The sequence below is a fragment of the Ranitomeya imitator genome, chromosome 5 (assembly GCF_032444005.1).
Source record: "Ranitomeya imitator isolate aRanImi1 chromosome 5, aRanImi1.pri, whole genome shotgun sequence".
Lineage (NCBI taxonomy): Eukaryota > Metazoa > Chordata > Amphibia > Anura > Dendrobatidae > Ranitomeya > Ranitomeya imitator.
Genome location: NC_091286.1, coordinates 500185324 through 500208186, shown reverse-complemented (window position 1 = coordinate 500208186; position 22863 = coordinate 500185324). Strand labels below are relative to the sequence as shown.

The following is a 22863-nucleotide window of genomic DNA, read 5'->3' as shown; positions in this document are numbered from 1 at the left end:
TCTGCGGGCGTCATGTTGCATTTGCAGAGCCCCTGATGTGGCTAAACAGTAGAAACCCCCCACAAGTGACCCCATTTTGGAAACTAGACCCCGAAAGGAACTTATCTAGATGTGTGGTGAGCACTTTGAACCCCCAAGTGCTTCACAGAAGTTTATAATGCAGAGCCGTGAAAATAATAAATGCGTTTTCTTTCCTCAAAAATAATTATTTAGCCCAGAATTTATTAATTTTCCCAAGGGTAACAGGAGAAATTGGACCCCAGTAATTGTTGCGCAGTTTGTCCTGAGTACACTGGTACCCCATATGTGGGGGTAAACCACTGTTTGGGCGCACGTCGGGGCTCGGAAGTGAGGGAGCACCATTTGACTTTTTGAATACAAGTTTGGCTGGAATCAATGGTGGCGCCATGTTGCGTTTGGAGACCCCTGATGTGCCTAAACAGTGGAAACCCCTCAATTCTACCTCCAACACTAACCTCAACACACCCCTAACCCTAATCCCAACTGTAGCCATAACCCTAAACACAACCCTAATTCCAACCCTAACCCTAAGGCTATGTGCCCACGTTGCGGATTCGTGTGAGATTTTTCAGCATCATTTTTGAAAAATCCGCGGGTAAAAGGCACTGCGTTTTACCTGCGGATTTACCGCGGATTTCCAGCGTTTTTTGTGCAGATTTCACCTGTGGATTCCTATTGAGGAACAGGTGTAAAACGCTGCGGAATCCACACAAAGAATTGACATGCTGCGGAAAATACAACGCAGCGTTTCTGCGCGGTATTTTCCGCACCATGGGCACAGCGGATTTGGTTTTCCATAGGTTTACATGGTACTGTAAACCTGATGGAACACTGCTGCGAATCCGCAGCGGCCAATCCGCTGCGGATCCGCAGCCAAATCCTCACCGTGTGCACATAGCCTAATTCTAAAGGTATGTGCACACACTGCGGAAAACGCTGCGGATCCGCAGCAGTTTCCCATGAGTTTACAGTTCAATGTAAACCTATGGGAAACAAAAATCGCTGTATAAATGCTGCAGAAAAACTGCACGGAAACACAGCGGTTTACATTCTGCAGCATGTCACTTTCTGCGGATTCCGCAGCGGTTTCACAACTGCTCCAATGGAAAATCGCAGTTGTAAAACCGCAGCGAAATGCGCAGAAAAACCGCGGTAAATCCGCGATAAATCCGCAGCGGTTTAGCACTACGGATTTATCAAATCCGCAGCGGAAAAATCCGCAGAGGAACAGAATACGTGTGCACATACCGAAACCCTAGCCCTAACCCTAGCCCTAACCCTAACCGTATTCTAACCTTAGTGGAAAAAAAAAATTCTTTATTTTTTTAATTGTCCCTACCTATGGGGGTGACAAGGGGGGGGGGTCATTTATTATTTTTTTTATTTTGATCACTGTGATAGATGATATCTCAGTGATCAAAATGCACTTTGGAACGAATCTGTCGGTCGGCAGATTCGGCGGGCGCACTGCGCATGCGCCCGCCATTTTGGAAGATGGCGGCGCCCAGGGAGAAGACGGACAGACCCCGGCAGGATCGGTAAGTATGATGGGGGGGGGATCGGAGCATGGGGTGGTTGGAACGGAGCACGGGGGTGGTGGATCGGAGCACGGGGTGGTGGATGATGCACGGGGGGGGGGTGGTGGATCGGAGTGCAAGGGGGTTGGATCGGAGCACGGGGGGGTGATTGGAGCACGGGGGGAGCGGACAAGAGCACGGGGGGGGCGGAGCACAGGACGGAGCGGTGCATAGCACTGATCGGAGGACTGGGGGGGGCGATCGGTGGGGTGGGGTGGGGGCACATTAGTGTTTCCAGCCATGGCCGATGATATTGCAGCATCGGCCATGGCTGGATTGTAATATTTCACCAGTTATAATAGGTGAAATATTACAAATCGCTCTGATTGGCAGTTTCACTTTAAACAGCCAATCAGAGCGATCGTAGCCACGGGGGGGGGGGGGGGGGGGTGAAGCCACCCCCCCTGGGCTAAAATACCACTCCCCCTGTCCCTGCAGATCTGGTGAAATGGGAGTTAACCCTTTCACCAGATCTGCAGGGATTCGATCTTTCCATGACGCCACATAGGCGTCATGGGTCGGATTGGCACCGACTTTCATGAAGCCTACGTGGCGTCATGGGTCGGGAAGGGGTTAATTCTTTACATTTTTTTTGCAATTTCTGAAAAAAAAATGTTTTTGATGGCACCTTCCCTTTAAGATAATAAGGACATAGGTATATGCGGGCTGTCAGATTCCCCTGTTTGCATAGCTAATTATATCTATATCTATCCAGGTGTGGCACACTGACGCCATTGCACAGCTTTGTGACATTTGTTATTTAAAGGAAACCTGTCACCCCATTTTTTGAGATTGAGATATAAATACTGTTAAATAGGGCCTGCGCTGTGTGTTACTATATTGTATGTAGTGTACCCCGATTCCCCACCTATGCTGAGAAATAACTTACCAAAGTCGCCATTTTCGCCTGTCAATCAGGCTGGTCAGGTCGGGAGGGCGTGTTCACAGCGCTGGTTCTTCCTCAGCTTTACGTTGGTGGCGTAGTGGTGTGCGCCTGTTGAAGTGACTAATCCACTGTGGGCACGTGAACAAGTAGCGCGCGATCTGCGCTGTCATCCCTTTCGTCGGTGGGGGCGGCCATCTTCCTGGGGCCGCGCGTGCGCAGATCGAGTGCTCTGCTGCACGGGGCTTCAGGAAAATGGCCGCGGGATGCCGCGCGTGCGCATTAGAGATCGCGGCGGCCATTTTCCCAAAGCCGAGTTTGCATCTCGGCTTTGGGAAAATGGCCGCCGCGATCTCTAATGCGCACGCGCGGCATCCCGCGGCCATTTTCCTGAAGCCCCGTGCAGCAGAGCACTCGATCTGCGCACGCGCGGCCCCAGGAAGATGGCCGCCCCCACCGACGAAAGGGATGACAGCGCAGATCGCGCGCTGCTTGTTCACGTGCCCACAGTGGATTAGTCACCTCAACATGCGGACACCACTACGCCACCAACGTAAAGCTGAGGAAGAACCAGCGCTGTGAACACGCCCACCCGACCTGACCAGCCTGATTGACAGGCGAAAACGGCGACTTTGGTAAGTTATTTCTCAGCATAGGTGGGGAATCGGGGTACACTACATACACTATAGTAACACACAGCGCAGGCCCTATTTAACAGTATTTATATCTCAATCTCAAAAAACGGGGTGACAGGTTCCCTTTAAGGCAGAGAGTGCTTGTCTAGGCGTGTGTGCACAGTTTAACAAATCAAAGTCCTGTAGTGTTGATACTGGTACTGCAGCTGAACCATCATACTAAGGCTGCCGTCACACTAGCAGTATTCGGTCAGTATTTTACATCAGTATTTGTAAGCCAAAACCAGGAGTGGGTGATAAATGCAGAAGTGGTGCATATGTTTCTGTTACACTTTTCCTCTATTTGTTCCACTCCTGGTTTTGGCTTACAAATACTGATGTAAAATACTGACCAAATACTGCTAGTGTGACTGCAGCCTTACAGTCCTTGTAAGGGCTAATTTTGTGCTTTGCTGTTTTTATCAGATGCATTCTCCGTTTAGCATAAGGAGGGAGAGAGAGTTGCAGGAGCAAGGAGAGTGGCTAAATACAACCTTTAGTGAACCGATAGTGAAAGAAGCTGAGTGACAGAAACTCTGACTATTGTCCCGGGAGTCCTTGTGGACATAGACCCAGCAAAGACACCACATTTTTTAAATTTATTGTGTATTTTCATTTTTCATTATGGTTATTATTATTGTGTTATTATTGTTGCAGTTTCCATCCTTCACCCGGGCCCTAACGTACGCGCTTTATACGCTATTGTGTGGTTATGTTTAGAACCATACTTACCCTCTTTGGTCCCGTGGGTGGTTGTCGCTCTCAGACCTAGCTTGCCAGTATTCTGTCCCTTTTCCAAAATGGCCGCCGCTGTGGTGCGGATGCGCGGTGGACTCCCGATGTGGCCGCGGCCCTAAAGGCGTCTGGTGTAGCGTTGCACAGATCACTGACGTCACGGGGATTTCCCCCTTTCTGTGCGCCGCTCTGACTGCCGGAAGGAGCGTAGTGCCGATGGGAAGATCCGCCTCCATGCGCCGTATCACTGCGGCGTTAATTAGAAACAAATGTGTCAGGGCTATATAAAACCTCGTTGTACCATAACGGATACAGCCCCCCGAGGAAGCTCAGCACGCGAAACGCGCGTCGGGGCTTTTTTACCGACACCTTCAGCAAAGAAACCACACATGGGTAAGCTTAACCCACATACACTTTTCTTTAATTGACTTTTCTATCTGATGGGCTTTGTGCAATAGGGGTAGGGTTTTGTTCTGATATGGCACTTTTACCGTTACTCTTTTGTTATTTGATTATAATCAGTTTTTAAATCCAACTATCCCCCCTGTTCTAAATTTAGTAGGTGCACATCTGTTTGCCCCATATTTGAGTATATATACTAGTGCTATGTCTGGGCTGCACCCTTACATGTATTAAATGTGTGTGTTTTTACGCTGTAGGTGTCTATTATTCATCTACTGATCCTCATCATTTATTTTATTTTTATACAGATGTTTGTACTTTTTCTATATCACATTTAATAAAGTTTTGACACTTTCTATGATATTTATGACGTTCATGTGTTTACATGGGGCATCATGCTCTTGATAGATTTATAGGATTAAATACAGCCTTTAGGCAGGGATTAGGGCTTTGCAGTCAGTTGATAAATATATAGCTGTGTGTCATGTCATGATCCCAATGGCAGGGGATCACAAAAGGACAAGCACAAAAACAAAACAAGCTCTAGGGTGATGGAACCTGAGCTGACCGCGATCCTGAACCTAAACACACAACTAGCAGTAGCCGGGGAACGTGCCTACGATGATTCCTAGACGTCTCGCGCCAGCCGAAGGATTAACTTCCCCTATTAGAAGAAACACAGACCTCACTTGCCTCCAGAGAAACACCCCACAGAAATAGCAGCCCCCCACATGTAATAACGGTGAAATGAGAGGAAAGCACATACGTAGTTATGAAAATAGAATCAGCAAAAATGAGGCCCGCTAAAGCTAGATAGCAGAGGATACAAAAGTGAACTGCGCGGTCAGCGAAAAACCCTTCAAAAAACCATCCTAAAATTACTTGAACTCATGTGCCAACTCATGGAACATGAGGAGTAATTTCAGCCCACTAGAGCAACCAGCAGCAAGGAATCACATATCTGCAAGCTGGACTAAGACAAAAACAAAGCAAAACGTGGAACAGGAAAATCAAAACTTAGCTTGTCCTGAAGATAACAGACGCAGGGAGCAGAGGTAAAAAGACACGCTGATAACATTGATAGCCGGCGAGGAAATGACAAAAAAGCCAGGTTAAATAGGAAACTCCCATAACCTGATGGAACAGGTGGACACCAGAGACCGCAGAGAACACAAGTCACCCAGTACCATCAGTAACCACCAGAGGGAGCCCAAAAACAGAACTCACAACAGTACCCCCCCTTGAGGAGGGGTCACCGAACCCTCACGAGAACCACCAGGGCGACCAGGATGAGCCCTATGAAAAGTACGGACCAAATCGGCAGCATGAACATCAGAGGCAATCACCCAAGAATTATCCTCCTGACCATAACCCTTCCACTTGACCAAATACTGGAGTTTCCGTCTGGAAACATGAGAATCCAAGATCTTCTCCACAACATACTCCAATTCACCCTCCACCAGCACCGGAGCAGGAGGCTCAAGCGAAGGAACAACAGGTACCTCATACTTCCGCAACAATGACCGATGGAACACATTATGAATAGCAAACGATGCCGGGAGATCCAAACGAAACGACACAGGGTTAAGAATTTCCAAGATCCTATAGGGACCGATGAACCGAGGCTTGAACTTAGGAGAAGAGACCTTCATAGGAACAAAACGAGAAGACAACCACACCAAGTCCCCAACAAGAAGTCGAGGACCCACGCGGCGACGGCGATTAGCAAACTGCTGAGCCCTCTCCTGGGACAACTTCAAATTGTCCACCACATGACTCCAAATCTGATGCAACCTATCCACCACCATGTCCACTCCAGGACAATCAGAAGGCTCCACCTGACCAGAGGAAAAACGAGGATGAAACCCCGAATTACAAAAGAAAGGAGAAACCAAGGTAGCAGAACTAGCCCGATTATTAAGGGCAAACTCGGCAAGCGGCAAAAAGGAAACCCAGTCATGTTGATCAGCAGAAACAAAACACCTTAAATAAGTTTCTAAAGTCTGATTAGTTCGTTCCGTCTGGCCATTCGTCTGATGGAATGCAGACGAAAAGGACAAATCAATGCCCATCTTAGCACAGAACGTCCACCAAAATCTAGACGCAAACTGGGATCCCCTATCAGAAACGATATTCTCCGGAATGCCATGCAAACGGACCACGTTTTGAAAAAACAGAGGGACCAACTCAGAGGAAGAAGGTAACTTAGGCAAGGGTACCAGATGAACCATCTTAGAAAAGCGGTCACACACAACCCATATGACGGACATTTTTTGAGAGACAGAGAGATCCGAAATAAAGTCCATGGAAATGTGCGTCCAAGGCCTCTTCGGGATAGGCAAAGGTGACAACAATCCACTGGCCCGAGAACAGCAAGGCTTAGCCCGAGCACAAACTCCACAAGACTGCACGAAAGAACGCACATCCCTCGACAAGGAAGGCCACCAAAAAGACCTGGCCACCAAGTCTCTAGTACCAAATATTCCAGGATGACCTGCCAACACAGAAGAATGGACCTCGGAGATGACTCTACTGGTCCAATTATCCGGAACAAACAGTCTTTCCGGCGGACAACGTTCAGGTTTATCCGCCTGAAACTCCTGCAAAGCACGTCGCAAGTCTGGGGAGACAGCCGGCAAAATCACCCCATCCCTAAGGATACCAGTGGGCTCAGAATTTCCAGGGGAGTCAGGCACAAAACTCCTCGAAAGAGCATCCCCCTTCACATTCTTTGAACCTGGCAGGTATGAAACCACAAAATTGAAACGGGAGAAAAACAGTGACCAACGAGCCTGTCTAGGATTCAGACGCTTGGCAGACTCAAGGTACATCAGATTTTTGTGATCAGTCAAGACCACCACACGATGTCTAGCACCCTCAAGCCAATGACGCCACTCCTCAAATGCCCACTTCATGGCCAAAAGCTCCCGATTACCAACATCATAATTCCGTTCAGCGGGCGAAAATTTTCTAGAAAAGAACGCACATGGCTTCATCACTGAGCCATCGGAGCTTCTCTGTGACAAAACCGCCCCCGCTCCGATCTCGGAAGCATCAACCTCAACCTGAAAAGGAAGCGACGTATCTGGCTGACGCAACACAGGAGCAGAAGAAAACCGGCGCTTAAGTTCCTGAAAGGCCACCACAGCCGCAGGAGACCAATCAGTAACATCAGCACCCTTCTTAGTCAAATCCGTCAAAGGCTTAACAACACTAGAAAAATTAGTTATGAAGCGACGATTAAAATTAGCAAAGCCCAAGAACTTCTGTAGACTCTTAAGAGATGTAGGCTGCGTCCAGTCACAAATAGCCTGAACCTTGACGGGATCCATCTCAATAGTAGAAGGGGAAAAAATATACCCCAAAAAAGAAATCTTCTGGACTCCAAAGAGACATTTAGAACCCTTTACAAACAAAGAATTGGCCCGCAGGACCTGAAACACCTTCCTGACCTGCTGAACATGAGACTCCCAGTCATCAGAAAAAACCAAAACATCATCCAAATACACGATAATAAATTTATCCAGATATTCACGGAAAATATCGTGCATAAAAGACTGGAAGACAGAAGGAGCATTAGAAAGTCCAAAAGGCATCACCAAATACTCGAAATGGCCCTCAGGCGTATTAAATGCGGTTTTCCACTCATCACCCTGCCTTATCCGCACAAGATTATACGCACCCCGAAGATCAATCTTAGTGAACCATTTAGCCCACTTAATGCGAGCAAACAAATCAGTCAACAATGGCAAAGGATACTGATATTTGACTGTAATCTTATTCAAAAGACGATAATCTATGCAAGGCCTCAAGGAACCATCTTTTTTGGCCACGAATAAAAAACCTGCTCCCAAAGGGGACGAAGATGGACGGATATGTCCCTTTTCCAAAGACTCCTTAACATAACTCCGCATAGCAGCATGCTCTGGCACTGACAGATTGAACAAACGACCTTTAGGGAATTTACTGCCAGGAATCAAATCTATAGCACAATCGCAATCCCTGTGAGGAGGAAGCGAACTGAGCTTAGGCTCCTCAAAAACCTCCCGATAATCAGACAAAAATACCGGAACCTCAGAAGGAGTAGATGAAGCGATAGAAATCGGAGATGCATCATCATGAACCCCCTGACATCCCCAGCTTAACACAGACATTGTTTTCCAGTCCAGGACTGGGTTATGAGTTTGTAACCATGGCAGACCAAGCACTAAGACATCATGTAAATTATACAGTACCAGGAAGCGAATCACCTCCTGATGAACGGGAGTCATACGCATGGTCACTTGTGTCCAGTACTGAGGTTTATTCATAGCCAAAGGTGTAGAGTCAATTCCTTTCAAAGGAATAGGAACTTCCAGAGGCTCCAGACTAAACCCACAGCGATTGGCAAATGACCAATCCATAAGACTCAGGGCAGCGCCTGAATCCACATAGGCATCGACGGAAATGGATGATAATGAACAAATCAGAGTCACAGACAGAATGAACTTAGACTGTAAAGTACCAATGGCAACAGACTTATCAACCTTTTTTGTGCGTTTAGAGCATGCTGATATAACATGAGCTGAATCACCACAATAAAAACACAATCCATTTTTCCGCCTATAATTTTGCCGTTCACTTCTGGACTGAATTCTATCACATTGCATTATCTCAGGTGCCTGTTCAGAAGACACCGCCAAATGGTGCACAGGTTTGCGCTCCCGTAAACGCCGATCAATCTGAATAGCCATAGTCATGGACTCATTCAGACCTGTAGGCGCCGGGAACCCCACCATAACATCTTTAATGGCCTCAGAAAGGCCATCTCTGAATTTTGCAGCCAGAGCGCACTGATTCCACTGAGTAAGCACCGACCATTTCCGAAATTTCTAACAATATATTTCTGCTTCATCTTGCCCCTGAGAGAGAGCCAATAAAGCTTTTTCAGCCTGAATCTCTAGGTTAGGTTCCTCATAGAGCAAACCCAATGCCAGAAAAAACGCATCCACATTGAGCAACGTAGGATCCCCTGGTGCCAATGCAAATGCCCAATTCTGAGGGTCACCCCGCAGGAAAGATATAACAATCTTGACCTGCTGAGCAGGGTCTCCAGAGGAGCGAGATTTCAAGGAAAGAAACAACTTTCAATTGTTCCTAAAATTCAGAAAACTAGATCTATCTCCAGAAAAAAACTCTGGGATAGGAATTCTAGGTTCAGACATAGGCGTATGTACAACAAAATCTTGTATATTTTGAACCTTAGCAGCAAGATTATTCAGGCTGGAAGCCAAACTCTGGACGTCCATGATAAACAGCTGAGGTCAGAGCCATTCAAGGATTAAGAGGAGGAAAGAAGCAGCCAAGCTGCAATTAAGGCTAGGCAGCAAACACTGAGGAGGGGGAAAAAAAAAAAAAAAAACTTCCTCAGACTACTTTTCCTCCTACTTCAGCCAAAAAGATGACCAATTTTTTTCGGGCCGGCTATACTGTCATGATCCCAATGGCAGGGGATCACAAAAGGACAAGCACAAAAACAAAACAAGCTCTAGGGTGATGGAACCTGAGCTGACCGCGATCCTGAACCTAAACACACAACTAGCAGTAGCCGGGGAACGTGCCTACGATGATTCCTAGACGTCTCGCGCCAGCCGAAGGATTAACTTCCCCTATTAGAAGAAACACAGACCTCACTTGCCTCCAGAGAAACACCCCACAGAAATAGCAGCCCCCCACATGTAATAACGGTGAAATGAGAGGAAAGCACATACGTAGTTATGAAAATAGAATCAGCAAAAATGAGGCCCGCTAAAGCTAGATAGCAGAGGATACAAAAGTGAACTGCGCGGTCAGCGAAAAACCCTTCAAAAAACCATCCTGAAATTACTTGAACTCATGTGCCAACTCATGGAACATGAGGAGTAATTTCAGCCCACTAGAGCAACCAGCAGCAAGGAATCACATATCTGCAAGCTGGACTAAGACAAAAATAAAGCAAAACGTGGAACAGGAAAATCAAAACTTAGCTTGTCCTGAAGATAACAGACGCAGGGAGCAGAGGTAAAAAGACACGCTGATAACATTGATAGCCGGCGAGGAAATGACAAAAAAGCCAGGTTAAATAGGAAACTCCCATAACCTGATGGAACAGGTGGACACCAGAGACCGCAGAGAACACAAGTCACCCAGTACCATCAGTAACCACCAGAGGGAGCCCAAAAACAGAACTCACAACAGTGTCATGGGTGTGTAAGAGGCTGCAAACTGTTGCACTGCATCTGACTGCAGAAGGTCTCAGCAGTTTGCTTTGCAGAATTCTTCCTGGTCCTTCTGACTCTAGGACCCAGTGGCAACCTTCTTTCTACTCTAATGGACACACCTGGACCCGGGTGTTTATAACAGAGTTGCTTGTGATATTTCCATTTCCCCCTGTTGAGGCTTGGAGTCAGCTATCTTCCTTTATAGTGTTTGGAGGACGTCTGTGTTTCTGTCTGAGTCTGCTCAAGCTATGTGTTCCCCTTTTTTGTCTATCCCATTTGTCTTTAATTGTAGTGGGGATCGACCAGTGATAACCCATCCATCCTTTAGCAGAGCTTACTGCTTGGACAGGGAATAGGTATCCTGCTCAGCGATATGTGTGGAACCTATTTGGGGTCGCTTAGGGCAGACAAGGGGATGTTAGAACTGCCTAGGGGTCTCCACTCCCTGTTTCCCTAGCGTTGGACTCCCTTCCCCTTATCCCTTCGTGTTGCACTTAGTCCTTCCTACACTGTGCATGGCATTATCACCGGCCATTCACGTTTGTAAAAGAAAAAAAACTGACACGTGTTTTTATTTTGGTGGCTGGTCGGAAGAGACAAGGAGGCGAGCCAGGACCAGGGCTGGAGAAGAGCTAGCAGGACCACTAGTGGCATGGTACCGACAGTTGGAATTCCAGGGTGAGGTTGTTATGTACGATCGATAGCAGATATAGGGTTCCATAGAAGAGTTTGGGACCAGTCATCACATCTCATTCAATTAGCGGGCAGTAGAGACAAAATACTTGCCTCGAAGGCTGCAAGAGCTTATGGCTGGAACCAAGGTCACATTCCTCAAAATGGAAGGGTCAACTTTGCTGGTATGCGGTGGGTGTGATACAAGAAGGAAGGGAGCAGGAAGAACCCTTCTTGAAAAATGACCGAGTTTGGGAGAAGTTCCTTGAGGCAGCTTGAGGTGTGGCTACCACCCCCGAGAGATTGTACTGTCCTTGGGATTCCCAACCTCATACAGTATATGGGAGCAGGCGATGATGCAGGTGACACAGGGGGCTGTTGCCTATTTCTACTTGACTAGGGCTCCGGCACTACCAGAAGCTGGGTTATTTATAACCCAGGCACCTGGGAATTGGGATCCAGAAAGCTGGTGGAGGCAGTCCCCCCAGGCTCTCGAGAATGACCAGAAGAAGTGGACGCCTGAAGAGGATGCACAAGAGGTTAAAAGGCCCCTCCTCCCTCCAAATCGCCAGTGTCTTTCCTGTCCCCCATGGGGCATGGAGAGGTTTTCGTATGCTGCTAGGCCGGCGACTGCAGTATACCTGGTTTTTCCTGCCGGGCAGCGGTGGTCGTGGGCTCTGCCTTCCTCCTCCTTGTGCTGCTCCCATCTCCCAGGGATTCAGGACCTTCCTGGCCCACCTGTGCCTCTGTGGGGGTAAAGCGGGCCAGTGGTGGCCTCCATGAGCTCACCACCATTTTTCCTCCTTCTGCTGCGTTGTTCGGCGTTCCGGAAGTGACGTCATCGATGCGCGCGCGTCACTTCCGGTCTTGCGTTCCACTTGTGGAACGCATCTACTTCCTGATTTTCGGTCTCCTAATGGCCTCGGGACCGCTGAAGCCACAGAAATCACACGTTCCATGTGGTCGCCTGCTCTAGGACCCAGGAAGGAGGGGAATCTGTGGTCATCTGAGCTGGGGGCCGGGTTTATTGCATTTAAACCGGCCGGAAGACACCTCCAGGTAAGACTAATCCCTGAAAATGGATAGAGCTTCTTGCCCTGCGTCTGCAGAGCCCAGCCTTGTCCCGGCTCCAATAAGTCTGTTGCGGGGTGGGTCCAAGGCCAGGTATAGCGGGAGCCCCCCTGATTACCTCTCCGCTCTCCCTCTCTTGCAGGGAGACAAGTCTGCCCAGAAAATCCCAGCCAAAAAAACTGCAAAATGTGCGATCTGCAATCTGAAGCTTCCCTCTCTATGGGAGAAGAAGCTGTGTCAAGGGTGCATGGATAAAGTTGTCAGAGCTGAACAGCCTTCCCTCCTTGATGAAATCTGTACCCTAGTTAAGCATGAAGTCCAACCCTCTCTAGTCACCTTCAATCCTCCTCCACCTCCGCTGCCAGGTCCTTCTCCTCCTAAAAAGAGGAAAATACAAATTGAGGACTCTGACTCTGGGTCTGACCACTCTTTGTCATCCTCCTCGGAGAGATGGGGTGAATCTTCAACTTCTAAATTTGCGGAAGCGAGAAAATATTTTTTCTCCTCTGATTGCACTGAAGAGCTAGTAATGGTGGTACGCAACACAATGGGGTTACAGGAGGAATCCTTTCCTCAATTTATACAAGACGAAATGTTTGGAGGATTGAAATCGGAGAGACAGATAGGCTTCCCGGTGCATAAAAACATCCTAGATTTAATATCTCAGGAGTGGGAGCTTCCGGAGAAACGCCTAACCACCCCCTCTGAAATGAAACACAGGTTTCCCTTAGAGGCAGGTTCTCATTCATGGGACATACCCAAAGTAGACATATAGGTGTCGAGAGTAGCAAAGAAAACTTCACTCCCCTTTGAGGACTCCTCACAATTGAGGGAACCGTTAGATAGAAAAATGGAAAGTTTATTGAAGAAGTCATGGGAAACATCCACTTCAGGATTAAAATCCAATATTGTCGCCACATGTGTTGCCAGAGCCCTCTCTCGTTGGATGGATGAGCTGGAGAAACATATTTCTCAGGGTACCTCAAGAGGAGAACTATTGGACTCTCTTCGCATACTCCAAAAGGCTTCTGCCTTTCTGGCGGACTCCTCTATGGAATCTATTAGGATTGCGGCTACATCTCTAGTCCAATCTAATTCGGCCAGGAGAGCCCTCTGGCTCAAGATGTGGAGCGGTGACGTTACCTAGAAAAATAAGCTGTGCTCAATTCCCTTTAAGGGCGACTATCTTTCGTGCCTCCCAGTCTAATACCCCTCAAACAAGAGGTAAAGGAAAAACTGGTAGATGGAGCTATGCCAAGGGCAAAGGAAAAAATATCCTTATTCCCCAGCAACAGCAGCAGGACAAATGACTCCTTCCCGGTTCGGGGGAGGCTCGCAAACTTCATCCACCATTGGCAGGCCATTAGCAATTGTCAGTGGGTTCTCAATATTATTCAAGAGGGCCTCCTTATAGAATTCATATCTTCCCCCCCCCCCCTTGGAATCTGAGACTTACGTCTCCAACATTCCAGGGAGCACATACTATGATGATGACAGGCCTTGGGAATCTCTTAAAATCAAATGCGATCTCCCTGGTACCCCCTCCCCCCCGAAGAGTGGGGTACAGGCCATTACTCTCATATCTTTCTGGTAAAAAAACCATCAGGGGAGGTTCGAGTCATAATAAATCTACGATATCTAAATCGTCATATTCTGTACCGCAGGTTCAAAATGGAATCAGTGAAATCTGCTATTCCTCTAATAGGTAAAAATTTTTTCAAGGCAACCATTGACCTGAAAGATGTGTACTTCCATATGCCGATTCACCCCGGCACAAGAAGTTTCTCAGATTTGCAATTCAATACAACCAGCAAGTGAGACACTTCCAATTCAACATGCTCCCCTTCGGCATCTCGTCAGCGCCGAGAGTATTCTCCAGAATAATGGCAGAGGCAGTATCGTACATTCAGAAACAGAGAGTCTGTATTGTTTCTTACCTGGACGATCTGCTACTTATAGCCCCCTCAGCTCAAATCCTCAGCAGTCATGTTTCAAAGACTCTCGACATTCTCAGAACCCTGGGGTGGTTCCCAGATCTGAGGAAGTCCCAGCTCCAACCTTACAAATCAAGGAAGTTTCTGGGGGTTCTGTTAGACTCTGTAAAACAAAAATCTTTTCTCCCGGAAGATCATCGCCGGACATTGATAGAGAAGGTTATAGATTTCAGAGAAGACAGATCCCCGACTCTGCGGAAAAGCATGTTGGTCCTAGGCTCTATGACAGCCTGTATTCAGTCGGTGTCCTGGGCTCAGGCCCATTCCAGGATACTTCAGGCCCAAACTGTGACGGAAATCCGGGCTCCCTAAACAAGAGAGTGCACACTCCGGGGTGTGTGAAGGCATCCCTGGCATGGTGGTTGAACCCCAGGAATATCATCAGAGATGTAAGCTGGTCATAATCCCCCCTTGTAACAATTACAAGCGATGCCGGCAAATGAGGCTGGGGTGCCGTGGTATTGCATACTCCTTTCCAGGGACACTGACAACGAGTGCCAGATCCTCCAACTTCAGGGAGTTGAAAGCAGTGGAGCAGGCTCTCCTAGCAGCAAGCAGCCTAATATCGGGAAGACATGTCAAGGTCTATTCGGACAACACGACTACTGTTGCTCCCCTCAGGCACCAGGGGATCTCAAAGTTCAACAGCCTAAAAAGCATCTCAAACTGAATATTCTGTTGGGCCAAAAAGCACCTTCTCTCCCTCACAGCCGTCCACTTGAAGGGGTCTTCCAACCTGCAGGCGGATTTCCTGAGTCGCTAGGACATTCAACCAGGAGAATAGAGCCTGAACAAAAGAGTTTTCAGGATGTTGGTCGATATATTCGCCTCAAAACAAATTACACAGGTCCAAACATTTTTTTTTCCCTGAATCCGAGGGACAATTCCAAAGGAGTGGATGCCTTGGTCCAGCCATGGAATTTCCGATTAGCCTACGCCTTCCCGCCAATCCCAATTTTGGCAAAAACTCTTTGCAATATCAGAGAGGATCAGGTGCCGACCATTCTAGTGGCTCCATTGTGGCCGAAGAGAAGCTGGTTCCATCTCATCATCGAGTTACAGGTAGATGGACCAGTCCACCTACCGGTAGAAGCCAACCTTCTTCTTCAGGGGCCCTTCCAACATCAGAACCCCCAAAAGTTGAACCCAGCAGCCTGGTTACTGAGGCCCAGGTCCTTAGTGCTAGAGGGCTGTCGGATGCGGTAATTGCTACCTTACAAAGATCTGGAAAGCTTATTACTAATGCAATCTATGATAAAGTGTAGAAAAGATTCTCGTCTTTCTGTCTACCTAATGGTCCAGATCCACTTCATCCAGTTTCAGTTCTCTAAAACACTAAGACATATCAAATGTTTAGAAATTCTACTGTGCCTAATAATTTGGAACAGTGCATATTGAGTTTTTATTTTATTTATTTATGAGATTATACTGTTATCATAGCAGGGCCGTATTTGCCACTAGACATTTGAGGGCGGGACGATGCGAGGGGTGGTGGGGTGGGAGGGGGTCTAGGGCGCGGCAGCTGAGCAAGTTTTTTTCTGTTTTCTTTTTAAATTAAAGTCCAGAGTCACCTCCCGACTGACTGCCTGCCCGCCTGCCTCCTTGAAGACGTCAAACTCACCCTACTCCAGCGATGCCTGGTCTCAGCGCCGGCTGTTTGGCCTGTGTGAGCGGTCACGTGGTACCGCTCATTAAGGTAATGAATATGGATGCATATTCATGACCTTAATGAGTGGTACCACATGACCGCTCAAGCAGGAAGAAGGTACTGCACCGGGACAGAGGGATGTTTGGCGTGGTGTGGGAAAGGTGACTATGACAGCCAGGGAGAATGGGGGGAGGATGAAGGAGGACTGGGAGCCGAGCCATGCAAGATGGGAGCGGGGAGCCGAGCCATGCATACAGGATGGGAGGGGGTTGAGATGAGCCATGCATACAGGATGGGAGGGGGAGATGAGCCATGCATACAGGATGGGAGGGGGGTGAGATGAGCCATCCATACAGGATGGTAGGGGGGGTGAGATGAGCCATGCGTACAGGATGGGAGGGGGAGATGAGCCATGCATACAGGATGGGAGGGGGGGAGATGAGCCATGCATACAGGAGGGGGGGAGATGAGCCATGGATACAGGATGGGAGGGGGTGAGATGAGCCATGCATACAGGATGGAAGGGGGGGAGGTGAGCCATGCATACAGGATGGAAGGGGGGGAGGTGAGCCATTCATACAGGATGGGAGGGGAGATGAGCCATGCATACAAGATGGGAGGGGGAGATGACCCATGCATACAGGATGGGAGGGGGGAGTCGAGCCATGCATACAGAATGGGAGGGGGGAGATGAGCCATACATACAAGATGGGAGGGGGGAGATGAGCCATGCATACAAGATGGGAGGGAGGGGGCCATTATGCAGTATGGAGCATCATGTGTGGCCATTATACAGTATGGAGCATCATGTGTGGCTATTATACAGTATAGAGCATCATGTGGGGTCATTATACAGTATGGAGCACTGTGTGGCCATTATACAATATTGAGCATCATGCGGGGTCATTATACAGTGTGGAGCATCATGTGTGGCCATTATACAGTACTGAGCATCGTGTGGGGCCATTATACAGTATGGAACACTGTGTGGCCATTATACAGTATGGAACATCATGTGTGGCCATTATACAGTATAGAGCACTGTGTGGCCATTATACAGCATGGAGCATCATGTGGCGATTATACAGTATTTGGCATCATGTGGGGTCATTATACAGTATGGAGCATCATGTGGGGCCATTATACAGTATGGAGCACTGTGTGGCCATTATACAGTATTGAGCATCATGTGGGACCATTATACTGTGTGGCCATATTTTTTTTATAATTATTGTTTATGAAACAGTGTGATCAGCAGTACTAAATGGGTGTGGTTGGGGCGTGGATATGGGTGTGACTAGTTGTGAAATGGGTGTGGTCAGAGGCGTGACCTAAAATATGCGCGCCACAAACTTTCCTTTCTTCAAAAGTTGGGAGGTATGATACCGCATTTGCCGGATCGCGGCAAGTGCTGCAAATGTCCATAAATCCCATAGGAAATGAATCAGGCCGAACGCAGTGTTGCCGTAAGTGATCAGTTACGCGGCAGATGCGGAAAAACTGCCCAATCTGCTGCAAAAGACTACTTTCAGCGATTTTTGCCAAAGTCACTGCCGATAGTGTCATACTTACCAAAGGGGGAGGCAGTACTAAAAGTGCATAGGGCAGCAGAAACTCTAAATACAGCCCTGATTGGGAGGTTTCTTCAATAAAATTCGATGTATACTCTAACGGGTGATGACTTTTATTAGACTGTCATTTGCACCGACAATTTAGGAAAATCCAAGAAAAATGTCTTTTGCATAATAATTTGGAACATGGTGTAGTGGCAGGCTTTGCAAAGTGTGCAGAGCTTTTATGACCCTACAGTGGGTACCTTGAAGGGTGTATGGATGACCCTGCTTTTAATTTCTTTGCACTTAGTGCAAAGTTTTTATGAGTCTATGATTGCCACTACTTGACAATTTGAACAGAATGTGTATGAGGCCCTCCTTTATGTCTAATACAGAGTGTATCTGAGTCCCTCTGAGTCTCTAATTTTTGGCCCTTCTTGCTTCCTTCATAAATTACACTGAAATTTCTAATTTGTAATAAAAATTCAATTTTGGTTTACTTAAATTAGATTTTTTTTAAATTCTTTTTAAATGTTGCCTTATATACAAGTCATTATACTGGAAAAATAGATTCTGAACATTTTGTTTTCCTGTAAACTCCACTTATTGATTCTGAATGTTTTATTGTCAGTCCTCAAAGTGTAGTAAAAGTGTGATAAAATTGTTCTCAGCAGCAATCTGGGAGTGACAGATGCTTCCTGGGATCTTCCCATTGCTGTTCTCCTTTCATTCAGCACTCTTTCCATGCATTTCAACATTTTAACTGCCCCCCTCCTTGTAGTTTCTTCCAGAAAAATGCTCTGATTTCTCATTGACTTTCATGTGTTCATTACTCAAAATGAGTGTTCGAGTATTAGAAATTGCTCGATCCAGTAATGAGCATCCAAGCATTTTAGTGCTCACTCATATCTAATAGAGACATATTGGACTCGTGGCTTTTATTTTAGTTCTGGAGTTTGTTGGTTGTGCTTTTTCCTGACAGCTGTAGAAATATTGGCGCTTGGCAGGTAGAATATAATATATTACTGGTGCTTGTATGTAATTTGCCCACTCCATTATTTTCTTCTCTAGCTTTCACGTATTAATAGTTTTTACCTATGAGTGCTTCACTTATAAGAATAATTTTGCTTCAATAATCTTTTTATCAAAGAGAAAGAAGAAAAACATCTCTTACCTCATTGTCACCATTTTCTGCTGCTAAATGCAGGGCAGTTTTCCCTCTGGAGTCCTTGACATTTACATCGACTTTCCTCTTTAACATATAGTTGGTGACCTGTATACTTCCAGTCAATACAGCTAAATGAAGCATTGTCATTCCTGTGCTGGTGTCTGTTTCTAGAGAGACGCCAAGGGACATTAGGTGATCCAACACATCAATGTGGTTATTAACAGAGCACCAATGCAATGGAGTCCATTTGCTGTTGTCTCTGATGCTGGTTGAAGACTTGTATTTCAGTAGTATTTTAACACACAGAAGATGGCCATTTGCTGCAGCTAAATGCATTGCTGATTCTCCAGAAGATGTCAGAACATCAGGAGAGGCTCCACATTCTAACAGATGTTCAGCTACTTCTGCATGTCCATTCCACGCAGCACGATGAAGTGGGGTATAATTCCATGAATCCCTGACATTAACAGAAGCTCCTTTTTGTAAAAGATATTTTGTTAGGGTTAGATGTCCACAACATGAAGCTATGTGCAGTGGAGACCATCCTCTGTAATCTCTGGCAAATACAAATACAAGATGAGATATTACCATATATTTCTTCAAATATGTCTTCAATTTTACATAAATGTACATGAATAATTCAAGTTTGGAGGAAGCATTGACCAGCACAAGTCTTATCGACATTACCGTATTTTTCAGACTATAAGACGCACCGGACCATAAGAGGCACCCCAAATTTTCAGAAGGAAAATGGGGAAAAAAATTAATGCGGGGTCCGTCGGAGCCGAGATCTCAATCTGCGCATGTTCTGCCTCCGGAGGTCTTTTTCCCAAAGGCCAGATTGATTCCCAAGGCGCAGATTGAGATCTCGGCAACGGCATCTCGTTTCAATATCTCTAGAGACGAGATCTCAGAGCCGAGATCTTAATCTGCGCATGCGTCGCCTCCGGCAGCCATTTTCCCAAAGGCCACAGCATCAAGGCAATAGAAGTTCGTGGGCTCCGGGCTTTCACAAAATGTCACTGTAGCCCCCCACACCACTGCGCAGCACCGATCACCGCTGAACCAGCTGCACCAAGGCAGGGATGAAAGCAAGATCATCGCCCTGAAGCATCAGACCACCGGAATAGTCGCCCGACTCCTGCTGCCACCACACTAACTGTAAGTACATTCCGACTATAAGACGCGCCCCCGTTTTCCCCAAAACAATTTTTGGGAAAAAGTGCGTCTTTAAAGTCCGAAAAATACGGTAAGTTTTATCATTTCAGGACACCTAGAAGATGCCTGATTACAGAGACTAATCTAATTAGATGCTCAAAATTAATAGGGTGTATATGAATAAGCAGGGCTGTATTTAGAGTTTCTGCTGCCCTAGGCACTTTTAGTGCTGCCTCCTCCTTTGGTGAGTATGACACTATTGGCAGTGACTTTGCCATAAATTGCTGATGTGAAAGTAGCCTTTTGCAGCAGATCCGGCAGTTTTTCTGCATCTGCCGCATAACGGACCACTTACGGCAACACTGCGTTCGGCCTCATTAATTCCCTATGGGATTTGCAATACTTGCCGTGATCTGGCAAATGCGGTATCATACCTCCCAACTTTTGAAAAGGGAAAGAGGTATAAAGTTTGCAGCGTGCGTAGTGCGCCACGGCAAATTTTAGGCCACGCCTCTGACCAAACCCATTTTACAACTAGTCACATCCATATCCACGCCCCAACCACACCCATTTAGCACTGCTGATCACACTGTTTCATATACAATAATTATAACCAAAAACAAATATGGCCACACGGTGCTCCATACTGTATAATGGCCACACATGATGCTCAATACTGTATAATGACCACACATGATGCTCAACACACATGATGTTCAATACTATATAACGGCCACACATGATGCTCAATACTGTATAATGGCCACACATGATGCTCAATACTGTATAATGGCCACACACAGTTCTCCATACTGTATAATGATCCCACATGATGCTCAATACTGTATAATGGCCACACATGATGCTCCATAGTGTATAATGGCCACACATGATGCACCATAATGTATAATGGCCACACATGATGCTCCATACTGTATAATGGCCACACATGATGCTCCATACTGTATAATGGCCATTGGCCACACATGATGCTTCATACTGTATAATGGCCACACATGATGCTCCATACTGTATAATGGCCCCCTCCCATCCTGTATGCATGGCTCATATCCCCCCTCCTGTATGCATGGCTCATCTCCCTCCCATCCCATATGCACGGCTCATATTCCCCCCCTCCTGTATGCATAGCTCATATTCCCCCCTCCTGTATGCATGGCTCATCTCCATACCATCCCATATGCATGGCTCATATCCCCCCTCCTGTATGCATGGCTCATATCACCCCTGTATGCATGGCTCATATTCCCCCCCCTGTATGCATGGCTCATATTTCCCCCCTCCTGTATGCATGGCTCATATTCCCCCCCTCCTGTATGCATGGCTCATATCCCCCCTCCTGTATGCATGGCTCCCCCATCCTCCCACCCTGTATACATGGCTTCCCCATCCTGCCACCCTGTTAGCATGACTCCTCCATCATCCTCCCCTGTCCTCCATCTTCCTCCATCCTCCCCTTGTCCTCCTCTATCCTCCCCTCCCTGTCATACTCACCTTTTCTCTCACCGTGCGGCGCTAAACTTCCCGGCATCTCTGTCCCTGCAGCGTCTTTCTTCCTGTATGAGCAGTCACGTGGTACCGCTCATTAAGGTGATGAATATGCATCCATATTCATCACCTTAATGAGCGGTACCACGTGACCGCTGAGGACAGGACGAGCTGCCGGCGCTGAGACGGATTTGCAGCAACCGGCACCGCTGGAGGAGGGTGAGTATGAAGTCTTCAGGGAGGGCGTGGGAGGGAAGGAGGGAGAGAGAGAGGGGGCAGGAGGTAGGGAAGGCACTTGACCCCAGACTTTATAAAAAAAAAAAGAAAAAAACCTTGCTCAAGTGTGCCCCCCACATCCTGCCGCCCTAGGCACATGCCCTCAAGTGCCTAGTGGCAAATACAGCCCTGTGAATAAGATTAATTTAATATTTTAATAAATGTTAACAAAACATAATTCTATAACATAATATGCTGCCAGATCTATTTAGAAGCTAACATTCTTAAGGCAGCTGAAGAGAGCGTATTTTCAGTCCGAGTACAATCCGACAAAACATCGGATCTTACTCAAACCAATGTTGTTCCATGGGGCCGTGCACATGTTAGATCTTTTTGGTCTGAGGGAAAAACCGAGTTTGATCCAATATCTGTATCGCACTCAGCCATGCAAGTCAAAGAGTCTGTAGAAAACATTGGACTTCACTTGGATGACATCAGAATGCAGTCCGATTTCTGCGGCCTCACAGAATGGAGAATTTTTTTCTCCATATTCTCCTCATCCGAGAGAATCATATCAAACTCTGATCTTTTACTGTTTTAGGGTCGAGTCGGGTTTCACGAAACCCGACTATCTCTAAAGTCGAATCGAGTGAAATCGGCCGATTATGGCGAAAAGTCGGGGATCGACCGAAACACGAAACCCAATGCAAAGTCAATGGGAATTTTTTTTTTAAATTTATTTATTTTTCTCTCTCTCCCTCTCTCTCTCCGTCCCTGAACAGAAAAGCTGGTGTTACACATTGCAAATCGCTACTGCGCACAATCGACAAGATGACGATAGGCGTCCATGCCCCTAAGACCTATGTCATCACTCTGCCCACGCTCCTTCATTGGCTGAAAAAATGGCGCCAAGCGCGTCATACGAAACGCGACTTTGGCGCGAAAGTCGCGTACCGCATGGCCGACCCCACACAGGGATCGGGTCGGGTTTCATGAAACCTGACTTTGCCAAAAGTCGGCGACTTTTGAAAATGAATGATCCGTTTCGCTCAATCCTAGTCGTCAGCACCTAGCCTTGCAATTAATTATTGATACAAGGTCTAAGCATTTGAAATTGTTTCTTCTTTAGCTTTGCATTTTCCAATATGCTTTCTAAACAAATTGCTTAGTGTTTTCAAGATGATCTCTCAAGGGCAAGGACAAATATAAGATGTCGCTCTGATAACCTTAGGGTAACTGTAGTCAGTGAAGGTTCCGCTTAAAGGGATTGTCCAGGACTATTTTATATTTCTTTACTAAGGGTCTAAATACTAACAGGTAAGTGGTTTTCTAACAGAGGCAACTAC

General features: G+C 46.9%; 1 protein-coding gene across 1 annotated transcript in view; it reads right to left on the bottom strand.

Annotated features, from left to right (window-relative positions):
• Window positions 1–22863, bottom strand: part of LOC138638270 (ankyrin repeat domain-containing protein 65-like) — a 55368-nt gene that overhangs the window by 17305 nt on the left and 15200 nt on the right. The window contains exon 2 of the mRNA XM_069727445.1: window positions 18644–19193. Within this exon, the coding sequence (XP_069583546.1) occupies window positions 18644–19193 (550 nt within the window). The remainder of the gene's footprint in view (window positions 1–18643; window positions 19194–22863) is intronic.